Genomic DNA, 20,388 nt, shown 5'->3' on the forward strand with positions numbered 1-20,388 from the left:
TTTTCCACTTTAATTTTGAGTGTGACTCCAAATCCAGACCTCCATGGGTTGATAAATTTGATTTCCATTGATCATTTTAGTGTGATTTTGTTGTCAGCACATTCAACTATGTGAAGAAAAAAGTATTTAATAAGAATATTTCATTCATTCAGATCTAGGATGTGTTATTTTAGTGTTCCCTTAATTTTTTTGAGCAGTGTATATAAAATGGCTGTGTCTGTTCACAGTCCCCTTTGTGCAGTAAAGTGTTTTTCTATCTGTTTTTTTGAATCTGGTATTATTGCCAGCTTGAGTTACCTGGGGTTGCAGAGAGTTCCATGTAGTCATGGCTCTATTTAATACTGTGCATTTACCAGCCTCTGTTCTGGACCTGGGGACTGTGGTAGAGCAAGCCTGGTACCTTGTAGTTCTGTTAAAGTGGTTAAAAGCCCTGGAATGCAGTGCCAGCACTAAAAGACCTCAGGCCTGCGGTTGTGCTCAGTGCATGTTTCCCAGTGGGAGCACACATGTACACACACACGCACCCATACAAATCCCCGTGGCCTTTGTTTTTGCATGCACGTTATTTTCAAGTTTCGCTGGACTGGTCTTTAAAACAATGTGCCTCCAGCTACTGTCCTTCCTTACATACTGGTACCGCTCATAACTCTGGTCATTAGCACTGTGGAATGTAATAACATGGAACCGTGGAGGGTTAGCATGCTGTAGTGTACTAATGCACAGGGATGCAAACTGGTGAGGGCTCAAAAAGGTGACACTTTTTTATTTTTTGTTAACCTCACTAGGGTGTCCCACCTCGTCAACAGCCAGTGAAACTGCAGGGCGCCAAATTCAAAACAGAAATCTCATAATTAATATTCCTCAAACATACAGGTATTTTACACCATTTTAAAGATACACTTGTTGTAAATCTAGCCACAGTGTCCGATTTCAAAAAGGCTTTACGACGAATGCACACCAAACGATTATGTTAGGTCAGAGCCAAGGTCACAGAAAAACACAGCCACTCCTCTCTTTGGCTGGAAAAATGGCTGTGTTTTTCTGTGGCTATGTACTGACCTAACATAATCGTTTGGTGTGCTTTGGAGCTTTCGCCGTAAATCCTTTCTGAAATCAGACATGTTGGCTGGATTCACAACAAATGTAGCTTTAATTTGGTGTCTTTTATGTGTGATTTCATGAAAGTTAGATTTTTATAGTAATATATTTGAATTTGGCGCTCTGCATTTTTACTGGCTTTTGGCCAAGTGGGACGTTAGCGTCCCACATATCCTAGAGAAGTTAAACTCACAGACATCATTCAAAGAGTTTTAGAAACACAGTGTTTTCTATGCAAATATACCAATTATATGCATATTCTAGCTTTTATGGCCGAGTAGCAGGCAGTTTAATTTGGGCACGCTTTTCATCCAAAATTCAGAATGCTGCCCCCTACCCTAGTGAAGTTAAACAAAGAATATAATCTACATGATCAGTCTGTGTGTAAAATAAAAGGTGGTTAATGTGAACCTAACTCACAGCTAAACATTTTAAAGAAAGCAATCCAATGTTATTTGTTGCCTAGACTTTACTGCAAATGACACTCAAGGTCTTGAGAAAAAAACAATACACTAATATTACAGTTAGCCATGACAGCCTTTATAATAGAACACTTGAACACACACATAAATATTGCACTTGGGAAAAAAACATCTTAAAGTAGAAATAGAATGAAACAAACAGGCATTCTATTTCTGCTCTATTATAGTGGCCACTATAGACATTGATCAAGTGCACAAGGCTGCATGTGTGCAAAAATAACATTCACTGAGTAGAGTTCAAGTGAGTTCAAAACATGAGTTCAAAAAATATAATCCCCCTCACTCTCTCTCTCTCTCTCACACACACACGTTACTGTCAAGTTCAATTTCAACACAACAAAAACAATATCTTTGGGCTACACTGCACATTATACACTTTCTGCCTGAGGACATCTGTTCTACAATGTGCCAGCAAAAGTGAGAAAGAGGGAAAGTGTGTGGTGTTCCTTTCACCTCTATAGTGGCATCCAGCTTAAGCCAGGCCCAGTTACACTTSATCCCTGAATCCACTTGTTTAACAAGCAACGCCTCATTTTCACCTAATTCTCTCATTCTGAAAATGAACCACATAAGTTACTGTAGAGGGAAACATTAGTTCATGGTGATTAATTCGTTGGCTAGTTAACATTTCACAGATTGCCAGGGTCCAGTAAGCAACTAACGCGTTATAACTTGAATGCAAGGGGTCGTATACCAGTTAATACTGTAATGAAACAGGCAGGGAGCAGGTCTCGAACCCTCGACCTTGTAGCCCGAAGTCCAGCGCGCTATCGACTGTGACACAAAAGCATGCTCAAGTGGCAGAGTCGATATCCGCGCTTATAAACCCAGGGTCGTTACACTACTATAGCGAATTGGTTAGGTTACTAATGTTAGCTCATCTGATGTTGTAACGTTAGCTAGCTAACGTTAGATGTCTGACTTTATTAGCAAGCTAATTTTCACACCATAGACTCAATTATTTGATCARATGAGTTGGCTAATGTTGCTCAACATTTCTCTGGCTAGCTAACGGAGAATTCGATCCAACTTATCTAGCAAGATTCTTAACAATGCTAATACTTGTTCCACCACACTTTCTCCCTCACCTCAAACTTTCCAAATGGCAGTTATTTTTCCGTTACAGCTCATGAAGTACGCTTCATCACCTTCTCACCCCCGTCTCCGTGGTCAGGCTCCTCACCTAACGTTACCTCTTCGTTATTGTTCAGGGGACTCGCTGCTGTAACTGCCTTACTACTCTCTGCTGTCTTTCCAGAGCGCACGCTGATGCTGTAACTAGCAAATTGGTTGTCTCTTCTCTCTTCAGACGCTTGCTGCGCTGCATTCTGTTATGTGAACGATTGGCTGAGCCTTGGATACAGCCAGTATAGCTCCAAAACGCGCATCACTCGTTTGCTTACAGCCAGTAGTGATCCCCCCAACTTTTCTCATCGGATCTACCCGAATCACGTAGGTCACCTATTTTGGATTCAAAACKGCGAATTTCGCCCGAAAGGTGACTAGTTTGCATCCCTGAATGCAGTTGTTAAACTCACTGTATGGCTTACAACACATGCTAGATGAGTACATGCTGGATGAGCAGGTGGTCTTTAGAAAAGTCAGAGGTCAATGTGAATAAGTGGGAGTTTGATGAGTGGTGTGAGAGGGGACACAGAGGAGCTATCCCACTTAGGAGGGACTTTTCATCAGCCATGGTCACACACTTATTTCCCATTAAGCCACTTAACAGACACGCAAACTCACGGTACGTACTGAGGGCCACTTCCGCTTCAAATACACATCTCCCCACCAAAACAACCTCCCTCACCCACAATCTCACTCAACACATCCTCCCTGCAGAGCTTGCACGTGAACCGGGTGGAGGAAGGGACAGACAGACGAGAAGTTAATCCATTCTCACATCCCACACCTTTCATTTACATTTACATTTAAGTCATTTAGCAGACGCTCTTATCCAGAGCGACTTACAATTTGGTGCATTCACCTTATGATATCCAGTGGAACAACCACTTTACAATAGTGCATCTAACTCTTTTAAGGGGGGGGGGGGTTAGAAGGATTACTATTACTTTATCCTATCCTAGGTATTCCTTAAAGAGGTGGGGTTTCAGGTGTTTCCGGAAGGTGGTGATTGACTCCGCTGACCTGGCGTCGTGGGGGAGTTTGTTCCACCATTGGGGTGCCAGAGCAGCGAACAGTTTTGACTGGGCTGAGCGGGAGCTGTACTTCCTCAGAGGTAGGGAGGCGAGCAGGCCAGAGGTGGATGAACGCAGTGCCCTTGTTTGGGTGTAGGGCCTGATCAGAGCCTGAAGGTACGGAGGTGCCGTTCCCCTCACAGTCGTACTCTGCGAATGTTGTAGAGCATGAACCTACAGGAACGGGTCACCGCCTTGATGTTAGTTTCCAGCGCCATCATGCCGCCACATAGTGACAGATTGCCTCAATGTGCGTCACAGAGAGGCAAACACGGGTTCACACTCACAGCGCAAACAGTAATCCCCTGACAGTATATTCACTATAGCTCTTAACACAACTTTGAATAGATCTCTAATAGCTCACACTATTCTTGTCACATTTCCCCAAAAGTCACAGTGTGTAAAAATAGCCCTGTAATCTAGAGGTATGGTAAGGTCATCCAATCTGAGCTGTCGCCAAATTCAGGGCTGCAGCTGATATGGACTCTGTTTACTTCCTCGTGAGTACTCTGCCTGAAGATAGGCTACCCTCGTACATTTCCAACAGCCCCCAATCTTCCCCCTTCATGTCCCTATTGTTTATTATCTATAGAAAAATTTACCCCTAGCCCCTACATAATACTTGTGAGTCCTAAATTAATGGTGTTCATATGGGGAAATTTCCACCTAGCCTAACAGAGGGCCATGTGGAGCAAGCCATCGCTAATGTCTGTCCAATCCTTTCAGATCTACATGAAGTGCTTAGGGTCTAGGGGTGGAGTCGGAATTGGGCAATAGAGTCTCCCTTCCACAAACTCCTTACAGGCCTATAAACAGAGCTTCAAAACAACTTGTTGCTCAACTTGGCACGGAGCATAGCAATGAAGCCAAAAGAAGGAAAAACTGCCAAGTGGGTTAATTTAAGGAGACACAAGGGTCCCATTCTCCCCCCTTCCTCTTCGCCCCTCTCTCTCTCCATGCTCTTGCCTCATACACCCACAGACAAATGCAAATGCTGTTAACACAGAAAGGGATAGAAAAAGAGGGAGAGATTTAGCGGTTTGCAACAAAGGCTCTGTCTGTGATTGGAAGTGGGAGAGTTGGAGAGTTGGAGAAGGATAGAAAGAGAAGAGAAGTGATGGTCGAGCGGGAGAAGTTTGCTTACTTGGCAAACAGCCACTGAAGCACATCTGGAGAGGCAATTAATTCAGCTAAACTGAAAACACTTTCTGCTGCAWCAAAAACATTGCGTAACAATTCCGATTACCAAACACTGCAAGAAAACGAATCGTGATGTATGAAATCCTTGGATTAGTTGTCTTTGTCTTAAAGAGAGCCATCTCTTTGATGATTGCTCCTGACACACAGTAAAACAGGAGAATGGTTTTGTAAGGATCAAATACACCTCCCATGTGTGTTACTGCCTCACAGCTCTATGGTATATTGTCTTCTTCCTCTGCCAACTTTGAAAAGGACCAGTGGGAACAGGTTAGTTCACAGAAGGATCCTCTCTGGCTGAAACATGCGTTTTCACTGTTTACATTTGGGCCAGTTTCTAATCCCAATAACTCCCACACATGAATACCATGGCCTTTCTCTAAGCCCCTCCCCTGGGCAGGTGTTTGACATGCCAGTGTGTCATAAAGGCCAAGAATAACACTATCTAAATGCTAGCACTGTTGTCTCACTAGCAATAAAGTATCACAATCTCTTGTATCCCATTGGTTACCCGGTTTGTCTGTAACTCAACTCCTGCTGCTTCATCGACCACAACCTCTATTCTGAGATGCATTCCAAAGAACTGTAATCATGCTGACCAAAACCGCCACCTCACACACAGACTTGCATACTGAGCTGCTCTCGCCCTGGCTATAGGCATACATAGTGTTGTCCAGTTGGCATATTTTCAGATATGACGGTTTATGATTTTCTTTAGTCGTTTGGTTGTTTCAATGTCAAATATGAACCATTTCAGAGATGACGATGGAACAACTTCCTTACAAGTTCAACGTACATTTTTACTGTAACAGCAAACTATCAACTTTTATGCAACGGTTAACCAACATTGACTGGTGTGATGTCCAATAGATGCACAAATGTTGTATAACAGTAAAAACCCACACATTCTTACACACCCCTTGCTACTCACCGATCTGGTCCTCTGGGATGAGTGACTCGATGGGGGGCTCCAGCTCAGAGCTCTGCCGCAGGTAGCTCTTCATCTGGGTGATGAACTGGCGTAGCGTCTGCAGCAACTCCAGTCCTGATGCGTGGCACTGCCAGGCCTGGCTGCCGCCTCCCTCCTGCAGGAAGCTCAAGTAGTCCTGCACCAGGCAGCCGAAGTAAGAGCCCTTATCCCTCGACAGCTCCAGGACTCTCCGTATGGCCCGTTTCTCTGGGGTCATCAGCGAGTTGAACACCCCACTCATCTTACGGAGGTGGCCCCTGAGGGCCCGCTGGATGACCATGGCCCCGGCACTGGCTCGCCGTTTGGTGCGCAGCCCGGGAGGGGTGATGGTCAGGTCCTGGTCTTGGTCGCTCTCCATGCTCCCGCCGAAGTCTGCTTCGTCTTCATCATCATCATCTTCCTCCATGCTGCTGTAGGGGTGGGTGAGGGGGGGGAGGTGCTAGAGTTGGGTGGGTGAGGGGGGGCAGGACCAGGTTGTTGGTGGTGGGGGGGCTGGGTTCAGGGAGAGGGGGGAAGAAGCCCTGGGAAAAATCTAGTGAGTCGGCAGAGGATTCGGTGGAAAGGCTCATGTCGCTCAAGCGCTGCACACTGTCCCCTCTTCCTCCTCTTCCTTCCTCTCGACGGGAGGGGGCTGGGTCTTGAGTGGACGGACTGTTTCCCTCTGTGTTGTCGTCAGGGGTGGTGGCGTTTCTCAGTGACAGCTTAGCCAGACTGAGAGAAATGGCGTTCTCGATAGTCTGGTCATCGAGAGCAAGATGGCAGTCGACGTCGCTTGGCGGCGTGGGTTTCGGCCTACTTGGAGAGGAGGAGAGGGACAAGGGGATAGAGATGGGGGCACTGATGCTGAGCTTCTTAGGAGGGGAGGATAAGAGGAAAGAAGAGGATGGACTGATGCTGAGAGAGGAGCCCAGGCGGGAGAGAAGGCTACTGCCCTTCTCTCTTTCTCCTCCTTTCTCCTTCTCTCCCACCCTGTCCTTCTCTTTGGGGGGGTTGATCCAGGATATCTTCTCAGGCATGCTGCACTGGCGTCGAGGAGGGGCAGGGCGACGTGGGGCACAGTGGGGAGGTGGGGGGCGAGGCGGTGGTGGGCGGGACACGCTCTTAGCCTGGCTCACACTGTTGTTATGATGCTGGGGGATGTTACCAGGGCTAGGACTCTGAGGGCTGTTGCTAGGGGGTTGAGAGCTGTTTGTGCAGTTGATAAGTTGCTCTGGGTTGCTGGTACAGTGCTGTTGAACTTGTACCGTTGTTGCTGTAGTTGTTGTAGTACTATTGTTGTTTAGGTGGTGGGGGTTGTTGTAGTGGCTGGTGGAGGAGGGAGGGGTGTGGTTGCCCCCCTCTAGGTTGTGAACCTTTAGGAAGAGGGGGTTGATGAAGCAGAGAGCCCCGTTGGACTGGGAACACTCAAGCTGGGACGGGGTGCGGGTGACCAGGGGGCTGGGTGATTGGTCCTGGATGGTTGTCCCGGACAACCGGGAGACAGAACTCTTGCTCCTGCAGCAATGCTCAGAGTCCCAGAAGCCTGCAGGGCAGAGACAGGAGAGAGAGACAATCAGAACAGTCAGACACTACAACAGCAACATTACTGAAAGATATAGCGCTGAGTGATTAGTGCTTTTTGACGTCGGTTCGATTTTAATTGTTTTTATACATATAAAAAAAAAATCTGTTTTCTATTTCCATAAGTTTTTTAAACATTAAATGCACTATGCATTAGTGTTGCACGGTATACCTGTACCACGGTAATATCACGGTACCAAAACGTCATGATACAAACATTTTAGAATACCGCAGTACCGTTTCATATAATACTACCAACTTTTTCCAGCCCTACCAATCTAAAGAACCCGCTGGTGCCTGTTATAAAATGTTTAGAAAGTCAGTTTGGTTTATAAATCCAGTTGAATTTAAGCAACAGCCATTAGTCTCTAATATGCACAGGTCTAATAATATCCATTTCGCTTTAATGTTCATATAACATGGCAGCTGTAATCAGCCAGGCCCATCCCCTACCAGCCCTCACTCACCTGCTTCTCTCCGTCCACTCTTTTTTTTAACCTGTATTTAACTAGGCAAGTCAGTTAAGAACAAATTCTTATTTACAATGACGGCCTACCCCGTTCAAACCCAGATGACGCTGGGCCAATTGTGCGCCACCCTATGGGACTCCCAATCACGGCCGGATATGATACAGCCTGGATTCGTACCAGGGACACCTCTTGCACTGAGATGCAGTGCCTTAGACCGCTGTGCCATTCGGGAGCCATCTGTGTCGATTCCTCCATCAGTTTTAAAAATATATAATTTAGTACTGATGGCGAGCGGGGATGCAGACCCTGATGAGTCTTCTGTTAGATTTGTACATTTGCTACATTGGAGCAGCGCAAAGCAAGCAATGTTGATACATTGTATCATTTCATCGTCTGTTATAACGAAGAGCACAGACCAGTCTGAGGAGACTTTGCAAGTTCCCCCGTGATGCAGCCTCAGTGTCAGAGGGGAAATGGAGCACGGCTTCGTGAAAGGCATGCTTGCAGCTTTACAGCGAATAAAACGACTTGTCTAGTCTAAACGGTAAAAAAAAATATCACCCATATTACCGGAGATGCCTTTTTTCTCCTACCGTGATTCRCACGCATTTTACATAATTTCACAAACCATGTCGTGGGCCGTTTTAAACTAATCGCGGGTCGCCAATTACTGGTTTGATAACAATGTTGTTCTAGCTAAAAACCTGGTAACTTGAGTAGGTTTAGGCAAATTTGATTGACAGGAAGAAAGGAAAATAATCTGATGTGCTTCAAAAGGTAGGATTCATATAGACCGAATGTAAGCCTAAACTAAACCAAAAATCTATTTCTTTCTGGTGCTCCTTCAATTCTGTTTTGAGCCTATCGTTTTAAAAACTGGGAGCAGTGTATGTATTGGTGGGAGATAGAGTGGTGTGTGTGTATATGAGAGTGAGGGAGAGAGTGTGTGTGTGTTAACTGAAGAGTAAAGAAGGTTTGATGCAGTGTTTTCCCCTTATACATGCATATAATGACATGCAGATCATTATCCATGTATACAGCGAGCAGGGGGTAAATCTGCCGTTTTGGACCCCATTGCTATCCACAGTATTATCCTTGACTCCAGACACCCTCTTGCCAGGCTCCTCATCAAGAGTTATGATGAGAGGCTTCTCCACCCAGGGCCAGAGAGGGTCTATGGGGAGATGAGGCAGAAGTACTGGATACTTGGAGGACGAGGAGCCATTCGTAAGCACCAATACGCCTGCGTAGAATGTCAGATGGCGGGCCGGAGCCACTGTGCCCAAAATGGCAGATTTACCCCTTTTGGTCAACAGGAGTAGATTGCGTTGGCCCCTTGACGATCAAGCTAGGTCGTCGAGTGGAAAAGCGCTGGGGCATTCTATTCAAATGTTTGACAACTAGGTGTGTCCACCTGGACCTACTGGAGAGTTTGGATACTGAAGCCTTCCTCATGGCCCTACGGCGGTTTCTCCCCCGACGGGGGAAACCCTACGAGATCCTGGCTGACAGAGGCACAAACTTCAAGGCAGGAGAAGCCAGGTTGGCTTCCAAGCCATGGAACCCAGCCTCCAGGATCAGCTGATGGACCAACAAATCTAATTCAAATTTAACCCTCCAGGAGCTCCTCATTTTGGAGGAACATGGGAGCGAAAGATCAAATCTGTAAAGATGGCCTTACAAGTCGTCCTGGGGGACCAAACTGTCACTGAAACGGTCTTGCGGACCGTCCTGATAGAGGTGGAAGGGATATTGAACTCCAAACCCTTGGGATATCTCTCTGCAGACATCGCTGACCCCGATCCGGTTACACCGAATACGCTCTTGATGGGACGCCGAGATGCGTCACTTCCTCAAGCAATGTATGTTGATACCAACCTCGTTGGCAGATGCCGGTGGCGACACAGCCAGATCTTGGCTGACCATTTCTGGGCCCGATTCAGTCGGGATTACCTACCAAGTCTACAGCACAGAGGGAAATGGCGGAGACCCTCAGCTCAGCTGCCTCGAGCCTCCTGGCCGGTGGGATATATCACTAAGACCATGCCTGGGACCGATGGTCACGTTAGATCTGTGGAGATCCAGGTAAAGAACCGGCCATATATCCGGCCAGTTGCTCGACTAGTTCCTCTCCCTGAGATGACAGAGGACGGGGAGCAATGAGCCTTTTTGAGGAGTGTGGAATTTAACAAATTTCCAAGGTGGCTGTAGAAAAGGCCCATGGAGTTGGAGGAATAATCCTTTAATTCATGGCCACTTACTCAGCTGGGCCAGAGCGCTTTAATTAGGTCAGGTGGCAATGACCGACAGATCTCATCCACATAAAAGGAGGAAAACGGCATCGGCTGATCTCGCTGCTTTCTCTTCCTTAACTCCGTCTGCTCCAGAAGTTCTGTGCGTCCATGAATCCACGTAAGTCCACTGACTCTGTTACCTTTCATCTGAACTATCTGTTGCGATCGGGAGAGTGGGCCATCAGTTATTGTTTATAGTTATTACCGCGGAGCGCGGCTTGGAGCGCACGCTTCAAACATATTGTGTAATGTGAATTGTAAATGATCACAGCCCTWCGGATCATCATAGGCCAATTATGCAATCGATATGGTTAATATGTACTGAAATGAATTACATGTACACATGAAGACAATGGAAAGGGTGAAATGAGAAACATCATTGTTTGCTAACTGATCGACTTTGATATCAAACTAAAGGGGATTATAGATTGAATAACCATTCACTGTTTGTATTCTTTCATGATTTATGATAAATAGTTACGAGCCTAAATGACTCACGGATGATTACTATTGACTTCTTAATGAACTGGATTGTTGAATTCCCTAAATTATGTTAATAATGAATGATTGTTATGATTTGATCTTTGTGATTATGAATTTGATTGGATACATGTTATTTTGTTTCCTTTGTTATGCCGCACAGACTACTCAGTAAATATACCACTTTATGGTTAAAGGAATTCCTGCCTCAGTCTCATCCATTCCTCTGTCACCTGACACGTGACCACCTGTTCACCTTCACTGTCAGTCATCCTATCTGTCCAGCTACCCACACAGATTCCACTAATCTTTCAATTCCTACCTCCCATTCCTCCAGCCAAGTAACTGGTAGGCCTTAGCAAATATGAGCAAATCAGCCAGTCTATACAGTATTCTATTATACACTGAAAACTGTGAAGTTAAATTCAATGTGAAACTACTTGGTATTGTGATACTTGGCCTGGTATCGTGTCATTTGTAAAATRTTGGTATCCAGACAAGCCTACTATGCATTATGTGGGTTGAATGCTGTAACAGACTAAAACAATTAATAAAAGTCAGATGATAGTAGTGGCTTCCCATTACTGCTTATCACTTAACCATCATTTATTCACATCACTTTAATAAAATATTTCAGTTATTGTGTAAATGACATTTGTTTTATTTGATGACTATTATTTCATCCAACTCAACATCTCTATAGAGCTGCTGTCTGACAAAGTCACTATTTAGTAGTTCTTCAAAGTAAATAAGGCATACTTTTATACCAACATTCAATCACTTAGATCATGTATTTTCCCGGGGAGAAATGAAGCAACTGCTCTGTCGCGCATTCTTCTCTCTGTTCTCTCCCTCTCCGTGTCTGCCCCCCACACACTAATCTAACGTAGCAGGCATAAAAGAAACAGACAAGTAGGCGCGCAATAGATTATGGTCATTGTAGTTAATTACCACGTTTTCTGTGGGAATAATATAAAATATTGGCCTGTTGGAAACTATAACTCCCTACTACATTGCACATCTTATTCTAAAATGGATTCAGATTTCTTTCCTCAATCTACACACAATACCCCATAATGACAAAGCAAAAACAGTAAAAAAAAAACTGAAATAACATTTATATAAGCATTCAGACTCTTTACTTTGTTGAAGCACCTTAGGGAGTGATTACAGCCTCTCTTCTTGGGTATGACACTACAAGCTTGGCACACCTGTATTTGGGGAGTTTCTCCCATTCTTCTCTGCAGATCCTCTCAGGTTGGATGGGGAGCGTCTCTGCACAGCTATATTTCAGGTCTCGCCAGAGATGTTCGATCGGATTCAAGTCCGTGCTCTGGCTGGGCCACTCAAGGACATTCAGAGACTTATCCCAAAGCCACTCCTGTGTTGTCTTGGCTGTGTGCTTAGGGTCGTTGTCCTGTTGGAAGGTGAATCTTTGCCCCAGTTTGAGGTCCTGGGCGCTCTGGAACAGGTTTTCATCAAGGATCTCTCTGTACTTTGCTTCGTTCATCTTTTCCTCGATTCTAACTAGTTTCCCAGTCCCTGCCGCTGAAAAACATCCCTACGGTGAAGCATGGTGGTGGCAGCATCATGCTGTGAGTGCCAGGTTTCCTCCAGACGTGACGCTTGGCATTCAGGCCAAAGAGTTCAATCTTGGTTTCATCAGACCAGATAATCTTCTTTCACATGGTCAGAGTCCTTTATGTGCCTTTTGGCAAACTCCAAGCAAGCTGTCATGTGCTTTTTACTGAGGAGTGGCTTCGGTCTGGCCACTTTACCATAAAGGCCTGATTGGTGGAGTGCTGCAGAGATGGTTGTTCCAAACTTCTTCCATTTAAGAATGATGGCGGCCACTGTGTTCTTGGGAACCTTCAATGCTGCAGACATTTTTTGGTACCCTTCCCCAGATCTGTGCCTCGACACAATCCTGTCTCTGAGCTCTACAGACAATTCAATTCCTTCGACCTCATGGCTTGGTTTTTGCTCTGACATGTACTGTCAACTGTGGGACCTTATATGGACAGGTGTGTGCCTTTCCAAATCATGTCCAATCCATTGAATTTGCAACAGGTGGACTCCAATCAAGTTGTASAAACATCAAGGATGATCAATGGAAACAGGATGCACCTGAGCTCAATTTCAAAACTCATAGCAAAGGGTCTGAATAGTTATGTATTTAATTTTTAATTTTAATAMATTTCTTAAAACCTGTTTTCGCTTTGTTTTTATGGGGTATTGTGTGTAAATTGCTGAGTATTTTGGGGTGGAGAAACTGTGCAATGTGCGCATTGAGCTCACTGAAAAAAACAATGAAATGGAATTCAAATAATGGAACTGACGTTGCTCAATTAGTTGTCTAAAAACCTAAAATCGCTCAGCAATAGTAAGATAACACTAACATCATGCCAATATTACGCCTACATTATTTCAATATTGCCCTAACTCACAATAACATTACTGGTCAAATGCTGCAGGAGTCAGTCATTCTGATATTACACTACAGAGCAACATTAGGATAGCATAATACTGTAATGTACAAAGCAACATGCAGTGATGTTCTACATTAACACAGAGGCTACAATAACCTGATAATAACAACGTAGTAACTGAAAAGTATGCTAATAAAACAATGCCAATACACAGACATTAGACCATCGAGTCAATTAAGCTACTGTCATCATACCACGTTGCCAATGCCTACAATACAGTATTAATACAAAAGCATATTAACACATTGTTGCAAATAAGTACAACCATACCAGTCTACATAACAGCAACACAATAACATTCCAAATCAGTATGATATAACCATAGAAGACTTAGAAAGAACAGCGCTGGTCACTACTCAACACAGCCACCAACTTAGCAACCAAAGCCATGTACCAACCAAAGACACTATTGGTGCATTTCCATACAGGATTTACCCCAGTGTTTTACTCAAAAGGCTCCGAATTTTCTGTTCCATCTACGCAGGCCAGGACCCGAGTACCACTGGACATTGGCTCCGGCGGACCTTCTCTTACTTGGGGCCAAAGCCAGGCCACTAGTACTTTTCAGCTTTCATAAGAGGCTAACTGAACAACTTCTCACAAAGCAACTGTTTTGATTATGCAGAGGTTGTTGATTCGGCCCTTCACAAGTCCTCACGGTCAGCCCTAGCTACGGAAACACAATGTCCCTAGTATAACATAAGGGCGTATACACTAGTGTTGCAGTCAAAAAGCAGCATATGACAGAACTAACCTCCTGCAAGAAGAGACAGGTCCAACTGAAGAGCATATACTACAGAGCTGTACTAGACAGAGCCAACGCAGAAACTCTAGAACAATAAAAGACAAAGCCGTACCAGATTCAGCCAAAGTCACATCACAATGTAAGACCAGAGAAACATGGACTTACTGTTCTCACATCAGCAGACAAAGACCAGCTCTGATTTTAGTTTACTAGTGTGAGAGACCTCTAGAGCACACTGCCGTCCAGTCTGAAGCCTCGTTGTCATGTCTCACACACACACAGACTGTTATGACTCACACATGATAACGAGTGCATGGGGGCGGACTGTCAACAGAGCACTCTCTCCTCCCCCCGTTTCTCTCTTGCCAGCTCTCCCGTCAGTTTTTCCTGCCCCATTCCTCCTTCAAGACTTATTTTTCTCTGCTGTTTTTGTTATTCTTCCATTTTGGCAGCTCTTGCACTTTTCACGGTTACTTTCTGGGGTGAACATTGGTTTTATAGGTGGGGTGGAGACCAAACCTACACCCCCAGAATTGATTTACTCCACCTAAAGCTAATTTCCTGCATTTCTACACAATTTAAGTGATTCATAAGACTGAACTAGAGCAAATCTAATTCAATAATCAATATTTTGTTGCACCTTGAACAAAATTAACAGCTTAAAAAAAAAGAAGCAAACGTTAAGTACAAAGACTTAACTTTTGATGGTCTTAATGAAGACTCCCTCTATAGCAAACGTCTTCAAACTTAATTAGCCAGACAATATTTAATGTTTCTATGACTCCAGGATATCTTGTTTCAAAAGCCACTGTTATCTTGAGCTAACGTTACGCAACAATAAGCCAAAAAAACWAAACAATGGAAGTGATAGGGGCAAGCTCACCATGTTCAAATGGTGTGGCCAATTCACCTCTAAGTAACTTCAAACTAAGTATTTGAGTTGATTTGTTTTGCAATTTTGAACACGGTGAGCTTGCCACTATCCCTATGGTTTGTGGTTAATCTAGCTCAAGCTAGCAGTGGCATTTGAAACAAAACAGTGGATGACAGCCTCTCCTGGCCCCAGAAGACTTAATTCAGGGCAAATGGAGAAAAAAAGTCTAAAAAGTGATGATATCCTTTAACATTTTATTTGGTTCCCTCAAAACACCAATTATAAAAACATTAGCCCTGGAACATTTAGTGTCATACCCTCAGCATTTGTTTAAATGATGTGCTCAAAACAGGAGCTACACAAGAAAATCACATTTTGACTCCGCTGTGCCTTTAAGAGTGATAACACGGACCATCACACTATTTTAGGACACTTGGGGGTATCCGAAACAAATGTAATTATTTGATTACACTTTTGAATCTGGCCTTATAAATAACAAAGATGTTTCAGTCTGAATGAAGTATGCTTAGAAGTTATTGAAGTGCATCATACAGGTATTGGAAGATTCAGGAAAGCAGAAGAAAGATCAGGCAAACATTGTGTATTTCATCTTTCTTAGAACAGAATATAAATTAATTTCCTCCAGACATTCTGTGTTCCTGAGAGTCATAGATTTGAAAATAGCCAAAACGGTTCAACTGCTAAAGCCAAATTCATAGGAAGATCACAATTACATTAAATTCATTTCCCCCAGTCATTCTGTGCAATTTTGTCAGTCCCTTCTAATGAGTCCTGTGCAACACGTAAGCTTTGTGACCAACTTTTTATTTAGTTTTGTCATTACAAAATAAAAACAATCAAAGAAATGCATACAAAGACAACCCCAACCCATTGTGGGGGACATGACCCTCCCGTCCCTAGTGAAAGTTCCACCCCTGGTTACCTTTAAAGTCAGTTTTTGTTCCTTGTCAACAATAGCAATAGTGGTATTTCATCTTTGATATTTTGTTGGCTTCTGGAAAATATTATTGTTGAAAGTTATCTGTTCCAAACATAAAATAATAGAGGCAAAATCACTTGTCTTGGACCAAAATGTCACACATTTATCCACAAAGTGTTAACAATAACTTTGATGTGGTGGGATGTGGGGAGGCAAGGCTTAAACTGGTTGAAACAGAAACCCTGTATCCCAGGTAACACACCTGGGTTGAGTTCAGTTTGATTAAACATTTGCTATGTTGCTTGTTGGTTTGTAATGAACGTTTCCCCAAAACATTCTTCAGTGTTCTTGAACAGACTGAGGTACGTTTGCTCCGTTTGGTGGGGTGTGGCTTGAAGCAATAAGTGAGGTATTTAAAGGGCAGCGGAGTGTTCCCCAAACCACAACCCCTCCCAGTTTTTCAACTAGTCGTTCAGAACATCACCGTTTCCGTTTAATTGAACGATGCAGTACATTTTTTTCATCCTGAACACTGCCCTGAGACACTGAGGGTGTGGCCTAATGGGGGAAATGTCTTTGTCTAAAACTGGCAGCTGGGAAAATCTAGGGTGAGCTGAGGACAATGAGGGGAGGAAACCTGAAATTCAGACAGATGACAGACAAAGTGAATTCATTCTTGGCCAAAGTTTAGCCTCTTGGTAAAGAAAGACAGAAATGTCAGCTAATGGTTCGCTGCTTGAAAAAACTTCTTTATCAAGCCTTGCTAGTACGTCCAGCTACTGTGTACTTCTTTTTCAATCAAGCTCATCTTCTGACAAAGGGTTGAATAGAGACCGACAGAATGAAAGAGTTGACTTTCTCTGAAGCATAGATGGACACATCCCCATTGTATTGAATCAGACCCACGTCACAGGTGCGGTTACCGTTCCAGACGTCAGAACTCAGCACTGGTGTCTTTTGTTCTGTCCAAAGCCACATTTCAGTGACGCGACAGCTCATCTCCAGCATGGYCACCTATATGAATGTCATTAAAATCCATGTGAACCTTCACTGACGCTCATCTACRTCCACACACACACACACAATCATTGTTCAAGTCTCAATGCAGTCTGCTCACATTGATCATAGGGAAAAATAAACAGTGGGGCTGTTGTGTGTGAAGATCACTCGAAACCACACCAAAGGAAGGGTGTTATCAAAACAGTGTCTTTGCAGAGGCTAGTATATGCCTATACTGTATATCAACTCTTTCAGATGCAGCCAGGCAAAGTGACATCACGGCTTTGGCACAGAGAGTGGTTCATGACCGAGTCTGAGGTTTAATACCCCAGTGAGGCCTACTCAGGGGCTCCAGAGCCCCAGTGCTCTCCTGATTATGTGCCCAGCTGAGCAGCACTGATTTGGGGCTCAGAGGCATTGTTCTTATGGGTGACTCATTGAGCCATGTCACTTTGGGCTTTTACTAGTTTAACTTGGAGAATGTGGTTAAATGTGATTTACGAGAACACCCCGAGGAAGAAAAGCTTGGTTTTAAACAGAACAGATTAGACCTAAGGTAGTAACAATACTTTTCTAAAGCCACTACAGTCAACTAGCAGGCAGTCAATGACCATCCAGATACAAAGTGAGGCTACACTTTTAATTTTCATGCTTCAGACATGCATTATCAATACAAACGCACAGTATCAGTCTAGTGGACATTCACCTGCTCCTAGCTTGGCCACCTCCTCCAAGTCTGTTGGTGTCCTGGCTGCAGAGATGGCTTCAGGAAGCTTTAGGGTGAATGGCAAGACATCCCTAAGAGAGAGAGGCAGACAGAGTCAATATGTGAGATGAAATTGAGTGAGAAAGAAAGACAAAAAGAAAATGGAGTGAGAGAGTAAGAAATAGGGAATTAATCACTGTCCCTGCAGTGAGTCATTTAATTGGGGTGACCAAACAGCCCTTCCCTAACTAGTGTTTGTCCCATGTGTGGTTCCTTGGGCTGGAGAGAGAAGGAGTGGACACACACACACAGAGCAAGAGAGAGAGAGCCAGACAGACACACAGGCCAAGAGGCTCAGCACCCCACCCTGTTTCTTCCTGTGTCTCAGATAACTTATGCGTCTGAAGTGCACATTTACTAAGCTCTAATTTACATTATCATGGGAAAAAAATGTAACCAACATCATTCCAAGAGCAGAATAAGGCTGCTATTTTGTCATAGGCTGTCATATATTTAATCTGAGCCTAGAAGGAAAGTCCTTATCCTCAGGCCTGAAGGGAAGCCAAAGTAATTCCGCTACCCAAGAGTGGTAAAGCGCCTTTACTGGTTCTAACAGTAGACCTATAAGCTTTCTGCTAGCTCTGAGCAAACTGTTGGGGAAAAAATGGTGTTTGACCAAATACAATGCTATTTCTCTGTAAACATATTAACAACAWACTTTCAGCATGCTTATAGAGAAGGGCACTCAACATGCACTGCACTGACACAAATGACTGATGATTGAAAGAAATTGATAAGATTGTGGGAGCTGTACTGTTAGATTTCAGTGCAGCCTTTGATATTGACCACAACCTGTTGTTGAAAAAACATATGCGTTATGGCTTTTCAACCTCTGCCATATTGTGGATTCAGAGCTATATATCTAATAGAACTGAGGGTTTTCTTTAATGGAAGCTTCTCTAATGKCAAACATGTAAAGTGTGGTGTACCGCAGGGCAGCACTCTAGGCCCTCTACTCTTTTCTATTTTTACTAATGACCTGGCATTAAACAAAGCATGTGTGTCCATGTATGCTGAGGATTCAACCATACACATGTATGCATCAGCAAACACAGCTAATGAAGTCACTGAAACCCTTAACAAAGGGTTGCAGTCTGTTTCGGAATGGGTGGCCAATAATAAACTKGTCCTGAACATCTTTAAATCTAAGAGAATTGTATTTGGTACAAATCATTCCATAAGTTCTAGACCTCAGCTGAATCTGGTAATAGGTGGTATGGCTGTTTAACAAGTTACTTGGCGTTATCTTAGATTGTAAACTGTCAAGGTCAAAACAAATTGATTCAATGGTTGTAAAGATGGGGAGAGTTCTGTCTGTAATAAAGAGATGCTCTGGTTTTTTGACRCCACACTCCAAAAAACAAGTTCTGCAGGCTCTAGTTTTGTCTAATCTTGATTATTGTCCAGTCATGTGGTCGAGTGCTGCAAGGAAATACCTAGTTAAGCAGCAGCTGGYCCAGAACAGAGCGGCACATCTTGCTCTTCAATGTAATCAGAGGGCTGATATAAATACTATGCATGCCAGTCTCTCTTGGCTAAGAGTTGATGAGAGACTGACTGCATCACTTCTTTTCATAAGAAACATTAATGTGTTGAATCCCAAATTGTTTTCATAGGCAACTTACACACAGCTCTGACACACACACACACACTTACCCCACCAGACATGCTACCAGGGGTCTTTTCACAGTCCCCAAATCCAGAAAAATTCAAGAAAGCGTACAGTATTATATAGAGCCATTATTGCATGGAACTCCGTTCCATTTCATATTGCTCAAATAAACAACAAACCTGGTTTAAAAAAACAGATAACGCAACACCTCACGGCACAACCCCTCTCCCCTATTTGACCTAGATAATTTGTGTGTATGCATTGATATGTAGGCTACGTGTGCCTTTAATTAAAAAAAAAATATGTAATTCTGTCCTTGAGTTGTTCTTGTCTATTAATTTGATGTATTATGTCATGTTTCATGTATTGTGTGGACCCTAGGAAGATAGCTTCTGCAACAGCTAAATGGGGATCCTAATAAAATACAAAMAATTCTGAACCGATTTGAGAACTTTGAGCCATGCACTCAGTTGAAATCATACTGTACAAAGTTCATGATAATCTTTGACCCCTTATGTTTTGTTTGCAGTTTTGTTCCAGTCTCTATACGTAAACACAAGCTACAGACAGTTCAAGGCCTGTTTTCTTCCTCATCGACACTTCCTGCTTTCCACCCCCCACCCCCATTGATTTGTGGCCTTGACATGTTGCCATTCACCACCACCAGACAAGAATGTGTTTTCAATCAAGCTCAACCTCCAAGTTTTAGCTAAGCTTTAATAGCATTGTTTGAAAAGCCTTGAGTTTGTTCAACTAACCAAGTCAATATATAATTAGAATTGTTATAGTTCAGACTCGACTGACATGGTTAGCTTTCTAAGAAAACAGAGCAATAGTCTCAGTGCAACAACATGAAGTGATGAGGTGGCCAGTAAATGCCATTCTCTGTACTTCAACTGAAGCATGGTTCTTTCAGTAACTTCTGGGGTCCATGTGTTCCTCTTCAAAAGGAATATGTGGTTAATAACTAGGATGAGAAAGGTAGTGTTTCTTGAGGTATGTGTGTGTGTGTGTATGTGTGTGTGTGTGTGCTACCTGCTGATGCAGCAGAAGGCCACAAGACGGAACAGGTCTGCGAACCCGAGGCCCGATCCCTCCAAGGAGAATGCTGTGAAGGGATACATTTATATTTAGGGAACTTCAAAATCAGGAGCAAGGCTGTACTTGCATAATCAGAACAAAAGCATGGCAATATTCCTAGATGGGAGAAGGGA

The 20,388-nt window shown here is 43.6% G+C and overlaps 1 protein-coding gene across 1 annotated transcript in view; it reads right to left on the bottom strand.

The window, feature by feature from the left end:
- The window catches only part of rin2a (Ras and Rab interactor 2a), a 67,016-nt gene that overhangs the window by 8,426 nt on the left and 38,202 nt on the right, over positions 1-20,388 (bottom strand). Inside the window, 4 exon segments of the mRNA XM_070434943.1 lie at positions 5,907-6,384; positions 6,416-7,467; positions 17,503-17,594; positions 20,210-20,282. Of these exon segments, the coding sequence (XP_070291044.1) occupies positions 5,907-6,384; positions 6,416-7,467; positions 17,503-17,594; positions 20,210-20,282 (1,695 nt within the window).

Source organism: Salvelinus sp. IW2-2015, linkage group LG25 (assembly GCF_002910315.2).
Source record: "Salvelinus sp. IW2-2015 linkage group LG25, ASM291031v2, whole genome shotgun sequence".
Classification (NCBI taxonomy): domain Eukaryota; kingdom Metazoa; phylum Chordata; class Actinopteri; order Salmoniformes; family Salmonidae; genus Salvelinus; species Salvelinus sp. IW2-2015.